At 44.7% G+C, this 20,518-nt stretch overlaps 1 protein-coding gene across 1 annotated transcript; it reads left to right on the forward strand.

The window, feature by feature from the left end:
* The first annotated feature begins 1,662 nt into the window (after positions 1-1,662).
* Positions 1,663-2,551, forward strand: LOC125534059 (uncharacterized). The gene has a single exon (XM_048697360.2). The coding sequence runs from the start codon at positions 1,757-1,759 to the stop codon at positions 2,045-2,047; it is 291 nt and encodes a 96-aa protein (XP_048553317.2). The 5' UTR covers positions 1,663-1,756; the 3' UTR covers positions 2,048-2,551.
* The last annotated feature ends 17,967 nt before the right edge of the window (positions 2,552-20,518 follow it).

Raw genomic sequence — 20,518 nt, forward strand, 5'->3', positions numbered from 1 at the left:
AACCCATGAACAATATGAGTCCGAAGCTTCTTTCGTAACTCCCATAATTTCTTCGTAGTGGCTCCGTTCCATGCCTCATTTCATAGGGAAGCCCAAAGTGGCTCTATTTCATTCTATTTCACTTCCTAGCACTTCCTATCATTTAATATCCATCCCTTTCTGGAAACCACACTGGATCAGTATCGCAGTGCTTGTCAATCATTTCATCCCCTACAATATCGACAAGTCCATAAGCTTTGGCTTCGTCTGCTAACATAAAAACATCCCTTTCCATGTCTTTGGCGGGATCCAATAAATGACGAGATTGCCAGACATTGTGATCGTCCTTGATCAGCAAAAAGAGTATATAGCTCTTCGGGAATGTGCCATTTTGGGGATCTCCAAAAAAAAACTCTGTTGTTCCGCATCTTGGACTAACCATCCCTTAGAGGGTATTGTTAAAAGATCCTCGATTTCTAACGAAATCGACGTAGTAATGGCTTGATGGAAGCCCAGATAAGACTATCTTATCAACCATTGTACATGCGCTAAACAAACCTGGCTTGCAACTGTCCGGTCAATAATCTCGCATTTTCCTCAAGCAGCATCCTTGAGCCTGAAGTTTAAAGACTGCAAATGGCCGCACAAATTGCTTGCAGCTGCCGCTAGCGTGCGCGCGAGTCCACTGTTCAAGAGTTGCTGCCGTGGCGAGCATGCACGGTCGTACGGATGCACCACAGCTCAAGATTGCCCTCCCGTATGGTTATGGCACTTAACTTGAAGGAGGGGACCTCCAGATTTTTAATTTCTGTTCTGTATTTTCTTTTCTTCATCATGTGTCCGATAAAAATATCATGTACAGGCATTTGTGTTATTGGCGTGGGCTAACCATGTGGGCACCTGTGTCCTATCGGTCCTATGTTGGCAAAAAGCATGGCGAGCTAATTATCCACACTAAACCTTAGCACTAGTTTAAGCGAAGCATCGAATCAATGGTTAGATGGAGTGTGGTATCCCAACCCATCAGGGTTCAAGTCATGGTACTCGTATTTATTTCTGAATTATTTCAGAATTTTCGGCGATTCGTATTCAGTGAGAGGAGACGTTCCCGTCGACGACGAGGTGCCTACAGTGATTTCATAAATTTCAAGATGATACGGTGCTCATAGGAGTAGGGTGTGCGTATGTGCATTCATAAGGATGAGTGTATGGGCGTGTATGAGCGATTGCGTCTGTACTGTGTTTAAAAAAAAACCGAAGCAGCCTAAACTTATACTGATGTATGTACAATCAGAATAATTCATGCCCAAGTCTACGACTAGAGGAGGCACGACGAATTCTTCTCCAATGATATGCGACCAGTCTAGTATAGTTGCTAATTGTATTTTCAAGAGTTTTCAACTAGGCCTACATTTCTAGTCGTCACAAAATATCACAACTCTTTCTTTGAACTTGAAAATATCTCAACTTACAACAACAGGGACGTTCCAGACAGATGTCTCCTTCGGGACCTGGTCGACCTCGCCCGGACATCCCACGATTGCCGTCGTTTTCCTCTCAGTGGAGCCGATCGCAGCATTGCCCGACCCGTGGGCGCACCGGACCACGGTACTCCGACGCCGTTGCCGTGTCCGTCTCCACGCACCATATATACCCGAGCCTTCCCCTTCTTTCTTCACCCAACTCGCTCGCTCTCCTCTTCCTCCCTCCTCGCACCACCAAGCTCAGCTCTGCTCTGCTCCGCATTTTGCTCGAAAGTCACCTACTCACACATACCATGGCGGCATCAGTGGCCTGCTCCTTCTTCTTCGGCGCCGAGCTGCTCGGCGAGGCCGGCATGCTGGCGATGGACGCGTGCGCGCTCTGCGCCAAGCAGCTGGCGCGCGACCGCGACGTCTTCATGTACAGAGGGGACACGCCCTACTGCAGCGAGGAGTGCCGCCACGAGCAGATGCACCTCGACGCCGTCTGCGCCAATCAGGCCGCGCGGAGGCAGCAGCGGTTCTCGGCGGAGACGGAGTCCCACCGTGTGCAGCGGCAGTCCAGGAAGGTGTCGGTCGCAAGCTAACCGGCTGGCCGCTGAATGTTTTGTTTGGATCGACAAGATCTGTATTCTGAAGAATCATCGTCGTCTCCGTCTCTCCGGCCGGTGCTCTAGCCTCGTCCGGTGGAGGCAGCTTGGCGCGGCCTACAGGAGGCAAGGCAGGGCAGCAGCATCAGGCGGCACGAAGCATGTGTCCATGGCAAGCTAATTAGGCTACCCAAATGGGATGAAAGTGTACTTGTTCTCGGTCCAAAACAGAAATGTAATCGCAATGGATGTGATGAGAGCCATCAAACATGATTAACATTTTGTTTTAACTTCTACTATTTGGGTCGCCCTTCTGCGCCCTCTCTTGTTCAGTTTCCCTTTAATGATTAGATCCTGTTCGGTTTTGGGTACCACATCCACATGCGACAGCAGTGTCACTGTAAATACATCATGGCAACCAACCTACAAACTATCTTGCCCCTAAATTTTGTTATGCTTTTCGGATTTATAGCATCTCTAATGTTTCTAGTGATATGCCAATACGATTTGAGGCGACATTTTATCCATATGATTTTATGATATTTTGCTAAATCAGAATCTTTTGAGATTTTATACTCCCTTTGTTCACAAATATAAGATGTTCTAATTTTGTTTGAATCGGATGTATATAGACACGCTTTAATGTGTTTGTTTACTCATTTCGGTCTATATATGTAGTTTATATAAAAAAATTCAAAACATCTTAGGTTCTTATATTTATGAACGGAGGGAGTAATTATGTGCAAGTGAATTGGCCAGTTTGGAGCCTTTACCTTGAGCTTCCCACACGGTGAACCTTACAGTTTTACTATATCTCGAAGATATTTTCCAAAAAATTATACCATTGTGATATTTTTCTTTTCTTTTGAAATATATGTCAAGCTTACCAATTTGGGTGCAATAATTCATCACAATATCAATTTTAAGAATGAGAATGATCTTGTCATTCCTAGGTTACATGTCGAACATTTTTACGATGATTTGTCTTTCTTGATGGGTTGACAAGGCCTAGAACCGCTTCACATCGGCTCTTGCTTCTCCCTCCGACCTTTATTGTCGGTACCCTCTCTTCCCCGCCCAACAGTGTGGATGTGTGGGTGATTTTAGCTCAAGTTTACTAAAATTAACCAAAATTTACTAAGTTTTAAGGTTTGATTTTTCCTGATATTTTTCTCATAAACTAGACCAACTGTCTTCCTCCAATGGAAATTACAAAAATGGTCACCCTCTAACGAGGTTCCTAAATAAATAGATCTGAACCGGTGAAGTCTAACTATGATCTACTCGCGGTTGAATTAGTGCACTTTGAGGCAGGGTGAGTCAAAGGAAATGACGAAGCTTGTCATCGCCTATTAACTTAACCATATATTGGTTTCGCTGGAATATCGACTCATTGGAGAAGGAAGGCAAAGTTTAGGGTTAGACACTGCACACTTGAGCAAAGTTTTCCATGCTTAAAAAACAATGAACATCCAACATGGCACACTTAGGTTGCCATGTCCAGATTTACTACTGGCGTATAGTTGTCACGTAGGCATGAGGTCGCCTAAGCTTTCCCAATTAGAGATTTTGGTGGTCCGTTCTCTCGACAGTTCATCTGTGATTGTGGACGTGTTGACATATGATATTTTCTCCAAAGACGACTCTTGGTGGTCGGATTGTCTGCTTGGTGTTTGCATGATTTCAGTTTGCATTGTGTACACTTACATTATCTTCATTGTGTCAGCATTTCTTTTACTATGAGTTGTAGGGCAACAACCCCACAATCTTACAACTTTATTTAATATACATGGAACGGTACATAGTATAGAACCTCTAATGAGGAGAAAAGAAGAAGAGCAAAAACAACGGTACAACTTACCATTTAAGATGGGACTCTCATGTGGAGAACCTACAGTACAACTAACCATAGTATACAACCTCTAATGATGAGAACTCTCTTGTGGTGCAATGGCAGGCAGAAATTGTTGCGAACCTACCCACCCCGGTTCGAGGACTCACTTCTACCTAACAACGTAAAGTTCAAGGAGGGAGCTTACCTCTTTAACCACATTTACCATTTAAGGCGGGAGGTAAGATACCCATTACAACAAAACGTCCCTGGACCTAGGCTTAATTATACGCGCCAGCAACGTTGTATGATGCACAAGTCGTCCCTGAACCTAGAGCCTGAGACACACATCACACATGTAGTTCCGTCAGCACCATTCCAACCATTGGGTCAACAGTTGCTCGATGCGGATCATCATTGTTCTTTTCTTTTCTCGTCTAAGCATACCATCAGCTATGTATAACTTTTTTACCACTAGTAGAAAATGGGTCAAATGTGAAGCACATTAGTGCCGGTTTGGTTTTGAGCTGGCACTAATGTGTGTATTAGTGCCGGTTCCAACGGCTAGTTGGCCGCTCTCATTAGTACCGGTTCGTGGCGAACCTTTAGCACCGGTTCGTGCCACAAACCGGTACTAAAGTGAGTGGTGGCAGGATGTTGTCAGTCTGGGGCCCCTCCAGCACCTTTAGTACCGGTTCGTATCACGAACCGGTACTAAAGGTCGTCCTACATAAACCCTTCGTCCACCCGAACTCGCTTTGTTCTTCCCCCTTCCCCTCTCCTCTCTGTTCTTTCCCTCTTCCTCTCAAGCTCATCACACATTTTGCCCAAAATTTATCAAGATTTGAAGGCCCCCATCCATTCAAATGATCACAAAGGCTAGCAACTTTGTCCTTTCATCTCTCATTGCTAGATTAGCTCTTGCAATGCTTTATACAGTGATTGATTTGTGAGTTTAGTAATTTGGGAGGAATTATATATGTGTGCTAGTATTTGATTTATATGCAATTTGAGGTCAAAAGTAACACTTAGTTTGCATATGTAGGTGTGGTTTACTTAGTGCCTTCTAAATCTCCGTCATAACCACCATCGATCGCCCGCAACGTCCCGTCGCTGACACTACCTTGTGGTGAGCCTCTTGTTCATGAATGTTTTATATAAAAAAATGATGTTTGTGTGATTTGGATATATAGTTACTCGTATACTTATCTTACCCATACGTTGTTTGTTATACATAGTGCCATGGTTTTGATATCCGTCCCCATCGGCCCTCGTCCGGGTTATGATTCGGATGCGGTATATTCTCTTCTAAAACTATTTGTTGCATTTCGTGTTTATGACAAATTATGCCCATCAAGTTGACATAGATATTTGTATATAGGAGGTACTTGAACCGGAAATTCCAACCGACCCTATTGTCGAGAGGTTAAATTTAGTTGAAAGAGAAAACGAGGATTTGAAGGAAAAATTGAAAAGAATTGAGGGGGAGAAGATGGAATTGGAGTTGCATGTTGCCGATGTCGTCGATGATCACAAGATTAAGATGGAGAAAATGCGCTTGAAGATTAGAAAGATTAGAAAATATGGCATTCATAGTGAGGCTTGGTATCATTATATTGTTGGATCAATTGTTACCTTAGTTGCGATCTTTATCGCATTTGTTGTTGCATTTAAATTCTTTAGCTAGAGAGTTATTTGTTTGTTGCATTTAAGTGTTGTATGAACTTTATGTATGAACTTGTATTAATTTGGTCTTTTCTGTGTTGTGTAATGAAGATGAGACGGCAATGGATGTATGATGACCGATGCTCTCCCGAGTTCATTAATGGCGTGGAAACTTTTCTGCTTGCGGCTGAGGCAAACAAGCGGGCGGATGGTTTCATGCCTTGTCCATGTGTTGGCTGTAAGAATGATAACAATTAGTCTAAGTCAAGAACCATTCACGTCCACCTGTTTAAGTCCGGTTTCATGCCCCGCTATAATGTTTGGACCAAGCACGGAGAAAGAGGGGTTATGATGGAAGACAATGAAGAAGAATAGGACGACGACATCAATCCTGGCCATGATGGGTTCCCTGAATACGATGATACAACAATGGGAGAAGAAGGTGAGCCGGCAATGCGGGAAGAAGCTGAAGAAGAGGCATCAGATGAGCCTGCTGATGATCTAGGTCGGGCCATTGCCGATGCAAAGAGAAACTGCGCAAGTGATTTGGAGAAGAAGAAGTTGCAGCGCATGTTAGAGGATCACAAGAAATTGTTGTACCCAAATTGCGAAGCTGACAAGAAAAATTTGGGCACCACACTGGAATTGCTGCAATGGAAGGCAGAGAATGGTGTATCTGACAAGGGATTTGGAAAGTTGCTGGTAATGATAAAGAATATTCTTCCAAAGGACAATGAATTGCCCGAGAAGACAATGAAGCAAAGAAGGTTGTCTGCCCTCTAGGGTTAGAGGTGCAGAAGATACATGCATGCCCTAATGACTGCATCCTCTACCACGGTGAGTACGAGGATTTGAACGTTTGCCCTGTATGCGGTGCATTGCGCTATAAGATCAGGGGCGATGATCCTGGTGATGTCGAGGGCGAGCGCCCCAGGAAGAAGATTCCTGCCAAGGTGATGTGGTATGCTCCTATAATACCACGGTTGAAACGTTTGTTCCAAAACAAAAAGCATGCCAAGGCGATGCGATGGCACAGAGGAGATCGTAAGAAAGACGGAAAGTTGAGAGTACCCGCTGACGGGTCACAGTGGAGAAAAATCGAGGGAAAGTACGGGAAGGAGTTTGCAGATGACGCAAGGAACGTATGGTTTGGTCTAAGCGCAGATGGCATTAATCCTTTTGGGGAGCAGAGCAGCAACCATACCACCTGGTCTGTGACTCTATGTTTGTATAACCTTCCTCCTAGGTTGTGCATGCAGCGGAAGTTCATTATGATGCCAGTGCTCATCCAAGGCCCTAAGCAACCCGTCAACGACATTGATGTGTACCTAAGGCCATTAGTTGAAGAACTCTTACAGCTGTGGAAAGGAACAGGTGTACGTGCGTGGGATGAGCACATGGGGGAAGAATTTGACCTAAAGGCCTTGCTGTTCATGACCATCAATGATTGGCCTGCTCTCAGTAACCTTTGAGGACAGACAAACAAGGGATATCGCGCATGCACGCACTATTTGGATGATACCGACAATATATATTTGGACAATTGTAGGAAGAATGTGTACCTGGGACATCGTCGATTTCTTTCGAGCAGGCATCCCGTAAGAAAGAAAGGAAAGCATTTCAAAGGTGAGGCGGATCACCGGACGAAGCCTCGCCACCGTACTGGTGCTGATGTACATGATATGGTCAAGGATTTGAAGGTAGTCTTTGGAAAGGGTCCTGGTGGACAACCTGTTCCGCATGACGCTGACGGACGCGCACCCATGTGGAAGAAGAAATCTATATTTTGGGACCTGCTCTATTGGAAAGACCTAGAGGTCCGCTCTGCAATCGATGTGATGCACGTGACGAAGAATCTTTGCGTGACCCTGTTTGGCTTCTTGGGCGTGTATGGGAAGACAAAAGATACACCTGAGGTACGAGAGGACCAGCAACGTATGCATGGAAAAGACGGCATACATCAGGGTCATGCCAGCTACACTCTTACCAAAAATAGAAGGAAATCTTCTTTGAATGCCTGCTCAGTATTAAGGTTCCGTCTGGCTTCTCGTCGAATATAAAGGGAATAATAAACATGGCAGAGAAAAAGTTCCAGAACCTAAAGTCTCATGACTGCCACGTGATTATGACGCAACTGCTTCCGGTTGCATTGAGGGGCTTCTACCGGATAACGTTCGATTAGCCATTGTGAAGTTATGTGCATTCCTCAATGCAATCTCTCAGAAGGAAATCGATCCAGAAATCATACCAAGATTAGAGAATGATTTGGTGCAATGTCTTGTCAGTTTCAAGTTGGTGTTCCAACCATCCTTCTTCAACATCAGGATGCACATCCTAGTTCACCTATGCGAAGAGATTAATGGTTTGGGTCCTGTATTTCTACACAATATGTTCCCCTTTGAGAGGTTCATGGGAGTCTTAAAGAAATATGTTCATAACCGTGCTAGGCCAGAAGGAAGCATCTCCAAGGGCCATGAAAATGGGGAGGTCATTGAGTTTTGTATTGACTTTATTCCTGACCTTAAGCCGATTGGTGTTCCTAAATCGCGGCATAAGGGCAGACTGGATGGAAAAGGCACGCTAGGAGGGAATCAAAAAATATGTATGGACGAACATTCTCTCACTGAAGCACACTACACAGTTCTACAGAATTCCGCCTTGGTGGCTCCGTATATGGACGAACACAAGAATTTTCTATGCTCCAAACACCCAGAGCGGTCTGATGACTGGATTACACGTGAACAAATCAGGAGTTTCACCGGCTGGTTGCAGACACGTACCATGCATGACGCCTCTATTGAAGATGACCTGTACTCGCTGTCTCAGTTACCATCTTCGAATATAATGACTTTCAAAGGGTACGAGATAAATGGTAATACATTTTACATGATCGCCCAAGATAAGAAGAGCCCCAACCAAAACAGTGGTGTCCGCTTTGATGCAACAACCAAGACGGGAAAGGAAACATATTATGGTTACATAGAGGAGATATGGGAACTTGACTATGGACGTGGTTTGAAGGTCCCTTTGTTTCGGTGCAAATGGATCAATATGACACGAGGCGGGGTAACGGAAGACCCGCAGTATGGAATGACAATAGTGGATCTCAACAATCTTGCGTATGCAGACGAACCATTCGTCCTAGATAATGATGTGGCACAGGTTTTCTATGTGAAGGATATGTCTACCAAGCCGAGAAAAAGAAAATATAAGGAAGTGAATGCATCATACGATGAGCCAAAGCGCCACATAGTTCTTTCTGGGATGAGAAACATCGTGGGAGTGGATGACAAGACAGACATGTCAGAAGATTATGAAAAGTTTGATGAAATTGCTCCATTCACAATGAATATTGACCCAAGCATCCAGTTAAATGACGAAGATTTTCCATGGCTATGGCGCAAAGGGACACACGCGAAGAAAAAGTTTCACACCCAAAGATCTGGGATGTGATCGGCTTCACTATCATCACTTTCTTATGTGTTTCACACCCAGGAGGGAATCTCTGTAATAGTTAGGGTAGTTATGTGTTTTGGCATTTGAAACGCGAAGAAATTTTATGTGCAAACAAATTCTTTCATGCATTTACTAAGTTTTTCAGCTAAATGACCCTGAAATTGAAAAGCATTTCAAATGAACTCAGAAAAGGTTGAAAGTTGGCATGGTATTATAATTTCACCCACATAGCATGTGCAGAAAAGTAGAGAGGGTTACCGCAAAAACTGGATTCACTTCGTGTACAAAATGGACAATCTCTTTCGAAGTATCAGGGTTTCGGACGAAAACTCATCCGTTAAAAAGGCATTTCATTTTTTAAATAACCTAAGCATTACCAAATTGAATATAATGATAAAACACACTAATATTAAACATAAGAAAAAAGAATCACTGGAAAATCTATTTTCAAAGTTAAGTTATTCACAAACTAGTGATTCACACAAATTTCAAATAATTCAAAATGTAAACTATTCAAATTTGTAAACTACCGGCACTAATAGAAAGTTTGTAATTTGTTGTACCTAAAGCTAAAATGTTCACAAAGAAACTCTAAATACAGCAAAAAACAACTTAAAATAAATAAAACAAAAATAAATAAAGCAAAAAATAAGAAAATAAAAAGCCCGCCTACTGCGCCACAGCGGCCTGCATACGACTAGAAACCCAACCCGTTGTTGGGCCAGGATGCAGGCCCGCAAAGGCCCAGTAGGCCCACAGGGCAGCACAGAACATTTAGGCCCAGTAGGCCTGCTTTGGAGAGGAGCTTGAGAGAGCTACCGCACTGGGGCTTATAAACCAGTGCAGACGCCCTTGGCTAGCGAGGTGGGACTAAACATGACGCATCGCACCTGCGCCAGTGCACCCCCTTTAGTACCGGGTGGTGGCTAAACCGGTACTAAAGGGGGGGGGGGGGTCTTTGGTACCGGTTGGAGCCACCACCCGGTACTAAAGGGTGTGCGCTTTCCGCCACTTGGCCTGGCCAAAACAGACCTTTAGTACCGGTTGGTGGCTTCAACCGGTACTAAAGTTTGTTCTATATAGGAAAACACTTCAAAAAAAATCAGTTTCTCATCTCTTCCTCTGCTTCTTTCTCCTCTGCCCCGTCGCCGCCGCCCCTCGTCGCCGTCCATCGCCGTCCTCGTCCCTGTCCCCGTGCCCGTCGTCCATGTCGCCGAGCCCCGCCCCGTCGTCCCCGCCCGGCCCGGCCCCGTCCCCGTCGTCGCCGCCCCGTCCCCATCCCCGTCGTCACCGCCCATCTCCGTCACCGTCGCCGCCCCCCGTCGCCGTGCCTCGCCGGTGAGCTCCTGCCCCGGCCGCCATGTCCACACACACACACATTGTTATAGAAATGAAAGCTTTTTCTGTTTTTAATTATAAAAATATTAGAAATGTTAGTTACATAGAAATGTTATAAATTTTTCTGTTTTTTAATTATAGAAATATTTATAGAAATTTTAGCAATTTTTCTGTTTTTTAGTTATAGAAATATTAGAAATGTTAGTTATATATATATATAGAAATGTTAGAAATTTTAGAGTTAGTTTTAGCTAGATGAATTAGATTAATGTCAAATTGTTAGAATTTGCATATAGAATTTTAGTTATCACAATCCAATCATTTAAAAAATGTTACTTTTTGCGGGCATATAGTATTTGTTCTCAATGATTCCCGGCCTGCATCCTCGCCGTCGACCCGTTCGCCATGACGTCTGGCTGACCCATGTCCGGGGCTGGGCTCCGCCGGGCTGGCACTAGGAGGTGCTACCTGGAGGGGGGGCGCCGCTTGGTGAGGAACCCGGCCTCGGGTCCCGTCGTCGACCCTGATCTCCTTTGGTGGCGTTCGCATGGGCCACATTCTATGCAGAGGGAGCCGGCCCCGCCGGAGGTGGTGCGTCGTCGTGTCAGGGAGGAGGACGAGCACGTCCATCACTACATGGCTGCTATGGACGCCAGGTTCTCCAATACCTGGCAGTTTCTTTCGGCAGATGACCGGAGATATGATCCTGTGATGGTTCCTTGTCTTTGGGTGTCCACCGCCCGCGCCCCAGGAACCGCTAGTGGCCTAGATTCTTCTGTAGTATTCGATCTTTATTAGCTACCTAGCCAGTGATGTATTCGAGATTATATATTATTCGAGACGATGTATTCGAGATTATATATTATTCGAGACGATGCATATTATGTACTATATGATTCAGTTTTTCCTTATTGATTGCATCCATGCATTGTAATTTGAATACTAAATTGTTTTATATTTCTTCTGGATTAGTGTTAAATAAAAGATATGGTGGACAATACCGGCAGAGAGGGAGAAGAGGCCATGTTCGAGATCATACGCAGCCCTACCAGGCTAGATGATCTGAATGAAGTAGATGATGGCTCCCAATATCTGAAAAATACCGGGGAGGGTGATGATAAGACATTTGATCAGGACGGCCGAGCTGATGAAGTCATAAACTATGATTATGATTATGATTATGATGACACAGACAATGTTGATCTTGAAATAACAAAGACTACCGGCGAGGTATATTTAAAAGCAGGCATCTAGTGATCATCACATATTTTTTTATTTGAAGATATATTAACGAATCGATCTTTCTTCTTTCAACCCTCCGGATCGAGCAAATCTGCTTCTACAGACAGCAAGAGAAAGCGAGGCCCGGGCAAAAAGTTGAAGGAGGGTGTAAAGTACAACATCAATTCCATCAAAGCTTCTGGCGAACCCCTTTCGCCTAAGAACATTGCGAACAAGTTCGTTCGTTAGTGTGGAGTTCTTGTGAAGGACCAACTCCCGATCTCCATTCAAGAACGGAAAGAGCCAAAAACTGAACGTCCAGATGTTACTTGGGTCGACGACAGAGCAAAAGACAAGCTTTGGGAATCTCTGATGGAACATTTCACCCTACCAGATTATTTCACTGATGCAGATGTGCAGAAAGTCAAGGACGCTGCTCTTAAGAAGATGGCAATTGCATTCAACACCCACAAGAAAATTGTATGGGCCAACTACCTCGCTGCAGACAGGAAGACTCCTGAATTCACTGGAACACTAGAGAAGCAAAGAGAACACTGGCCCGCTTTCGTGGAATTCAAGGAATCGGAATTATCTAAGGAACGGTCGAGAAAAAACAAGGCCAATGCCGCAAAAAAGATGCAGTTCCATAGGCTGGGGCCAGGTGGCTACGCGGTGGCAATGCCTAAGTGGGATAAGTCTGAGCAAGATATGGAGGATGCAGGGGTCACTCCGGTTACTAGGAGCTGGCCCTCCAGGTGCAGAACTTGGTTCAATGCGTACGGTGGGGAAGTTGGACCCGAAGACAGGCGAGGTTTCGAAGAAGGCAAGTCTAAAAGGAGCCGAACAAAAGTTACTTGACGCAATAGAAGATGCTCGAAAGGGGGTGTTCACGCCCAACAGAGAGAACGACGAGCTTACGCGCGCCCTGGGAAATCCTGAACACCCGGGAAGAACACGAGGCAAGGGCGTTATTCCCTGGTATGAGGGTTTTTCGGATTGGAACGACGACTACAGGAGCCGTGCAAGAAAGAAGAGAGAGGAGGAGAAGAAGAGGAAGCTGGAGGAGGAGAAGAGGAAGCAGGACGCAGAACGCCTTCAAGGCCTAGAAGCAAGGCACATGGACTTGGCACTCAAATTCCAGCAGCAACAGCAGTAGATCGACTCACTTAGCCAGGAAAGGGGGTCTCAGCAGCGGCATCAGCAAGCGGATAATCGTCCAGCATTGCATAGCACCGTCCCATCCATGCCGAGAAGCAGCGTTGGTTCTGCCTCAGGCGGCGCACTGCTAGATACATACCCTGTGGATGACATCATAGAGAACACTAACTGTGAGCTACACTTCAAAATGAATAACATATCCATGAAGGTGGTGGACGCCGTTGCTTTTACAATTACCCCCGAAGCAACCTTCCATTGCACCCCGATTCCAACGGGCTATGCTCGTGTCTTGGTTGATGAGGTGGTGGACCCATATTCGGGGCTACAGCTTGACATTCCTGGAGGTGACGACGAGCACACACTGGGAGAAGCCATACATCGTATCATTCTATGGAGAAAGGATTGCATCATCTTTTGAAATCCACCGACACCGCGTCTGCCGACTCCTCCTCGAAGTCCGCCACCGAGTCAGGGGACTCCCGCTCCTCCAAGTCCATGAACGCGTGAGCCGACTCCTTCTCGAAGTCTGCCATCGTGTCTGCAGACTCCCGCTCCTCCAAATACACGAACATGTGAGCCGACTCCTCCTCGAAGTCCACCACTGTGTCAGCAGACTCCCGCTCCTCCAAGTCCACCAATGCGTGAGTAGACTCCTGCTCCAACTCAGCCACGTCAGCCGTCTCCGCCACCTCAGCAATCGCAGAAGAGACACGCCGCAGCTATGGTGCGTAGCGGTACGAGTCGAGGTAGTACAGGAGGTACAGGCGGAGGCAAGCGATATAAATATGGTCCAAGTAGCCTCGCTCCTCTTCCTCAGAGGCCTTACGACATGACCGAGGAGCAAAACAAAGCCATAGTGAACGCCCAAGTGGACGCCATTTTGGACCGAAACCGGCACCGCCGCCAAGGGAGAAAGTGCCCGAGGAAAATATTGACCACTTCATTTGTATGTCTAGACCACCAGCTCCCAAGTCTGTTGACTCTGACTATGAGCGCCAACTCAGGAAGGCACATCGAGCACAACTACAGAGGGAAGCGAGCTCGAGCTCGAGCCCACAAGCAGCTGCCAAAAAATGCGGGAAACCCGTTCCCCGGCTGGGAGAACAGGCGGCGCAATCGACCCCCCCCCCCCCGCTTGTTGTGCCAACAACACATGAGAGTACGTGCGCCGTATATTATTGTGGGCAAACCGTTCCCCGGCTGAACAATCTGGTAATAACCGAGGAGCATATAAGGAATGCTAAAATGCTCGGTCAGTGTTGGACAACTCCTCGACATCAAGCCCATGTCTTCGCTTAGAGAGGAGGAAATAAAACAGCAATATGTCCGCGGCCAACCTTTGGTCAAGCCCGAGGAGGTCAAGAACCTCCCAATGAGAATGTATGAATTGCATCAATGGTACATGAACATTACCAAGATTTCCAATCCAGAGTCTCTCATGGTGAATGTCAAGGCGGAGCATTACTTCCATGAGAAAGCTCTGGCCGTTGAGTATACAGAACTGTATCAATTATTCAATCAAGACGCACTTGAGAAATATCTCGTCAGTTGCTATTGTATGTAAGTGATTTCTTTCTGTAATTTAAGTCTCAAGCTAGCTATAGTGATCATTTTGATGGAGGTAATACCCTATGTCCTGCTAGATTGTTCTTGATAATATGAGTAGTACAAGAGTTGATCTACCACGAGATTGAAGAGGCTAAACCCTAGAAACTAGCCTATGGTATGATTATTGTTGTCCGTCCTACAGACTAAACCCTCCGGTTTATATAGACACTGGAGGGGGCTAGGGTTAGACAGAGTCGGTTACAAGGAAGGAGATCTACATATCCGTATTGCCAAGCTTGCCTTCCACGCTAAGGAGAGTCCCATCCGGACACGGGACGAAGTCTTCAATCTTGTATCTTCATAGTCCAACAGTCCGGCCAAAGGATATAATCCGGCTGTCCGGATACCCCCTAATCCAGGACTCCCTCAGTAGCCCCTGAACCAGGCTTCAATGACGATGAGTCCGGCGCAGATTGTCTTCAGCATTGCAAGGCGGGTTCCTCCTCCGAATACTTCATAGAAGATTTTGAACATGAGGATCGTGTTCGGATCTGCAAAACAAGTTCCACATACCACCGTAGGGAGAATAATATTTCCACAAACCTAATCAGCTGACGTACCCCGTAGCGTGACATCACACCACACCGAGGTCTTTATTCGAATCGTTTTTCATAACCAATCTCAGCGTGTTTCGCGAGGCAGTTTCCTTGGCATGTCTTGTCGAAGTAGAGATCGTGTCCCCTTTATTACGGGATTCTCATCAATACGGACGTGGGTAACCCAACCGTGCCTATTGGTAGGACTCCTAGATCTTAGGCAAGTCCCAAACGGCTACGAGGAGGACGCTTGATATTCACCCTCTTTATAAAGGGGATAAGGCTTTTTCTTTTTTCCCTCTCGTGCTCAATCAAATCCTTTCCCCGCATCGAGTTCTAACACCCAAAATGCAGGTCAGGTGCTTCATACCTTCAACTATGTCCTGATCCAACCTTCAAGGTCAGTGGATGCCTTCCTCCGTCACGGAGGAGGACATCAGGAAGTTGAGAGAGGCCAGATATCTGACCGCCAAAATTTCGCATCGGCTGCCTGCCCTAGGGCAAGCCGTCCCTACTCCCGAACCCAACGAGAGCGTCGTGTTCGTGTCCCACTTCCTCCGAGGACTAGGCCTCGCTCTGGATCCCGTTGTTAGGGGTCTTATGTTCTATTAGGGGCTACATTTTCACGATCTGGCCCCGGATTCCCTTCTTCACATCTCGACATTTATTGTCATATGTGAGGCCTTCCTCCGCATTACCCCTCACTTCGGCCTGTGGCTCAAGACCTTCGATGTGAAGCCGAAGATGATCGAGGGGCAGCACGCAGCATGCGAAGGCGCTTTAATAAGCAAAATCGCTGACGCTCCATGGCCTGAGGGTTGCTTCCCAGAGGTGTCCGGATTGTGGCAGCGGGAGTGGTTCTACATCACAGCTCCCCAAAGTGCCAAGTGGGTAGCTGCCCCCACCTTTCGCTCAGGCCCCCTACCACAACTGACGTCATGGATCAGCAGGGGGCTGAGCTGGGGTCCAGCCAAGGATGTGCCAATACTGCAAAGCCGTATCCGAGATCTCTTTGAGAGAGATTTCAGTCTGGTTATGGTAGTGCAAGTTATGCTAGTTCGTCAAGTCCAGCCTTGCAAACGCCGGCCCCTTCGCATGTGGGAATTCAACCCGGAAGGACTGCGAGCTATTCAACATTTCCTCGGCATGATGCACGAAGAGATGTACAAATTGTTCTTCGGACCACAAATAATGTGCCCGGATACCCAAGTAAGTAGCCCCGCATCCGAACACACTGTCCGTTTATTTATCGCAACGTCGCCCTAAAAAGCCGCTTATTGACCAGGATTGGATAGCGAAGGCAAAGTTGATCAGGTGTCCGGCCCCCCTCCCTGAGACCTCACCAAATCCCGTGCTAACTAGGATGCTGGAGATCGCGCCTTATCAAGCACCCTCAGGAGAAGATAAAGGGGGGAACAAGGAGGCTAGCACCTCCGCGAAGGAGGTTAGCAGGGGAGGAGGGACTGAAACTTCCTCTCCCCAGAGAAGGAAGAGGACCGTCTGAAGGAAATATGCCCTAGAGGCAATAATAAAGTTATTATTTATTTCCTAATTTGATGATAAATGTTTATTATTCATGCTATAATTGTATTAACCGGAAACATAATACTTGTGTGAATACATAGACAAATAGAGTGTCACTAGTATGCCTCTACTTGACTAGCTCGTTGATCAAAGATGGTTATGTTTCCTAGCCATAGACATGAGTTGTCATTTGATTAATGGGATCACATCATTAGGAGAATTATGTGATTGACTTGACCCATTCCGTTAGCTTAGCACTTGATCGTTTAGTATGTTGCTATTGCTTTCTTCATGACTTATACATGTTCCTATGACTATGAGATTATGCAACTCCCGTTTACCGGAGGAACACTTTGTGTGCTACCAAACGTCACAACGTAACTGGGTGATTATAAAGGTGCTCTAAAGGTGTCTCCAAAGTTACATGTTGGGTTGGCGTATTTCAAGATTAGGATTTGTCACTCCGATTGTCGGAGAGGTATCTCTGGGCCCTCTCGGTAATGCACATCACTTAAGCCTTGCAAGCATTGCAACTAATGAGTTAGTTGCGGGATGATGTATTACAGAACGAGTAAAGAGACTTGCCGGTAATGAGATTGAACTAGGTATTAAGATACCGACAATTGAATCTCGGGCAAGTAACATACCGATGACAAAGGGAACAATGTATGTTGTTATGCGGTCTGACCGATAAAGATCTTCGTAGAATATGTAGGAGCCAATATGAGCATCCAGGTTCCACTATTGGTTATTGACCGGAGACGTGTCTCGGTCATGTCTACATTGTTCTCGAACCCGTAGGGTCCGCACGCTTAATGTTACGATGACAGTTTCATTATGAGTTTATATGTTGCAAAGATAACCAATCATACATAAAAGAATTCAGAGAAGGCTCAAATATTATTCATAGATATACTTGATCATAAACCCACAATTCATCGGTCTCAACAAACACACCGCAAAAAGAAGATTACATCGAATAGATCTCCATGAGAGAGGGGGAGAACTTTGTATTGAGATTCAAAGAGAGAGAAGAAGCCATCTAGCTACTAACTATGGACCCGAAGGTCTGAGGTAAACTACTCACACTTCATCGGAGAGGCTATGGTGATGTAGAAGCCCTCCGTGATGACCCAAGATGGGATCTCGTGGATACAGAAAGTTGCGGTGGTGGAATTAGGTTTTTGGCTCCTGTTTTGATCGTTTGGGGGTACGTGTGTATATATAGGAGGAAGAAGTACGCCGGAGGAGCAACAAGGGGCCCACGAGGCAGTGACCGCCTCTTTTGTTTCTTGGAGCAAGGTCCAAGTCTCCTGGATCACGTTCGGTGAGAAAATCACGTTCCCAAAGATTTTATTCCGTTTAGACTCTGTTTGATATTCCATTTCTTCGAACCACTGAAATAGGCAAAAAACAGCAATTCTGGGCTAGGCCTCCGGTTAATAGGTTAGTCCCAAAAATAATATAAAAGTGGAAAATAAAGCCCAATATAGTCCAAAACAGTAGATAATATAGCATGGAGCAATCAAAATTATAGATACGTTGGAGACGTATCAGGCATCCCCAAGCTTAATTCCTGCTCGTCCTCGAGTAGGTAAATGATAAAAAGAGAATTTTTGATGCGGAGTGCTACTTGGCATAATTTCAATGCAAATCTTCTTAATTGTGGTAGGAATATTCAGATTAGAAAGATTCAAGACAAAGGTTTATATTGACATAGAAAATAATAATACTTCAAGCATACTGACAAAGCAATTATGTCTTCTCAAAATAACATGGCTAAAGAAAGTTATCCCTACAAAATCATATAGTCTGGCTATGCTACATCTTCCCCACACAAAGTATTTAAATCATGCACAACCCCGATGACAAGCCAAGCAATTGTTTCATACTCTAACTTTTTCAAAACTTGTTCAATCTTCACGCAATACATGAGCGTGAGCCATGGATATAGCACTATAGGTGGAATAGACCGGTGGTTGTGGAGAAGACAAAAAGGGAGAAGATAGTCTCACAACAACTAGGCGTATCAACGGGCTATGGAGATGCCCATCAATAGATATCAATGTGAGTGAGTAGGGAATCCCATGCAACGGATGCACTAGAGCTATATGTATATGAAAGCTCAAAAAGAAACTAAGTGGGTGTGCATCCAAATTGCTTGCTCATGAAGACCTAGGGCAATTTGAGGAAGCCCATCATTGGAACATACAAGCCAAGTTCTATAATGAAAAATTCCCACTAGTATATGAAAGTGATAACATGAGAGACTCTCTACTATGAAGATCATGGTGCTACTTTGAAGCACACGTGTGGTAAAAGGATAGTAACATTGTCCCTTCTCTCTTTTTCTCTCATTTTTTTATATTTTTTATATGGCCTTTCTCTTTTTTATGGGCTTCTTTGGCCTCTCTTTTTTTCGTCCGGAGTCTCATCCCGACTTGTGGGAGAATCATAGTCTCCATCATTCTTTCCTCACTGGGACAATGCTCTAATAATGATGATCATCACACTTTTATTTTTCTTACAACTCAATAATTACAACTTGATACTTAGAACAGAATATGACTATGTGAATGCATCCGGCGGTGTACCGGGATATGCAATATGACAATGATGAATGTGTCATGATGAACTAGATGGTGGAAAGTTGCATGGCAATATATCTCGGAATGGCTATGGAAATGCCATAATAGGTAGGTATGGTGGCTGTTTTGAGGAAGGTATATGGTAGGTGTATGATACCGACGAAAGTTGCGCGGTATTGGAGAGGCTAGCAAGGGTGGAAGGGTGGGAGTGCGTATAATCCATGGACTCAACATTAGTCATAAAGAACTCATATACTTATTGCAAAAATCTAGAAGCTATCAAAGCAAAGTACTACATGCATGCTCCTAGGGGGGTAGACTGGTAGGAAAAGACCATCGCTCGTTCCCGACCGCCACTCATAGGGAAGACAATCAATAAATAAATCATGCTCCGACTTCATCACATAACGGTTCACCATACGTGCATGCTACGGGAATCACAAACTTCAACACAAGTATTCTTTAAATTCACAACTACTCAACTAGCATGACTTTAATATTATCACCTCCATATCTCAAAATAATTATCATGCTTCAATCTTTTCTTAGTATTCAACACACTCAAAAGAAAGTTTCACAAATCTTGAATACCAAGCATATTATTATTAGGAAAATTACCATGCTATTAAGAGACTCTCAAATTAATTTAAGTGAAGCATGAGATATCAATAGTTTCTTTAAAACATATCCACCACCGTGCTCTAAAAGATCTAAGTGAAGCACATAGAGCAAAATTATCTAGCTCAAAAGATATAAGTGAAGCACATAGGGCAAAATTATCTATCTCAAAAGATATAAGTGAAGCACATAGAGCAAAATTATCTAGCTCAAAAGATATAAGTGAAGCACATAGAGTATAATTATCTAGCTTAAAAGATATAAGTGAAGCACATAGAGCAAAATTATCTAGCTCAAAAGATATAAGTGAAGCACATAGAGCATTCTATCAAATTTTAATTCATGTATGGCTCTCTCAAAAGGTGTGTACAGCAAAGATGATTCTGGTATACTAGAAAACAAAGACACAAATAATACAAGACGCTCCAAGCAAAACACATATCATGTTGGTGAATAAAAATATAGCTCCAAGTAAATTACCGATGGAAGTGGACGAAAAGAGGGGATGCCTTCCGGGGCATCCCCAAGCTTTAACTTTTTGGTGTCCTTGGATTATCTTGGGGGTGCCATGGGCATCCCCAAGCTTAGGCCCTTGCCACTCCTTGTTCCATGATCCATCAAAAGAATTCACCCAAAACTTGAAAACTTCACAACTCAAAACTCAAAATAGAAAACTCGTGAGCTCCGTTAGCGAAACAAAACAAAAGACCACTTCAAAGTACTGTAATGAACTCATTGTTTATTTATATTGGTGTTAAACCTACTGTATTCCAACTTCTCTATGGATTACAAACTATTTTACTAGCCATAGATTCATCAAAATAAGCAAACAACACACGAAAAACAGAATCTGTCAAAAACAGAACAGTCTGCAGTAATATGTAGCTAGCGCAAGATCTGGAACCCCAAAAATTATAAAATAAAT

Source organism: Triticum urartu, chromosome 2A (genome assembly GCF_056163025.1).
Source record: "Triticum urartu cultivar PI428250 chromosome 2A, HENAU_Tu73, whole genome shotgun sequence".
In the NCBI taxonomy this organism is placed as follows: Eukaryota; Viridiplantae; Streptophyta; class Magnoliopsida; order Poales; family Poaceae; genus Triticum; species Triticum urartu.

What these genes read in the sequence shown, in the direction of transcription:
- LOC125534059 (XM_048697360.2), top strand. Translation starts at nt 1,757, where the DNA reads ATGGCGGCATCAGTGGCCTGCTCCTTCTTCTTCGGCGCCGAGCTGCTC.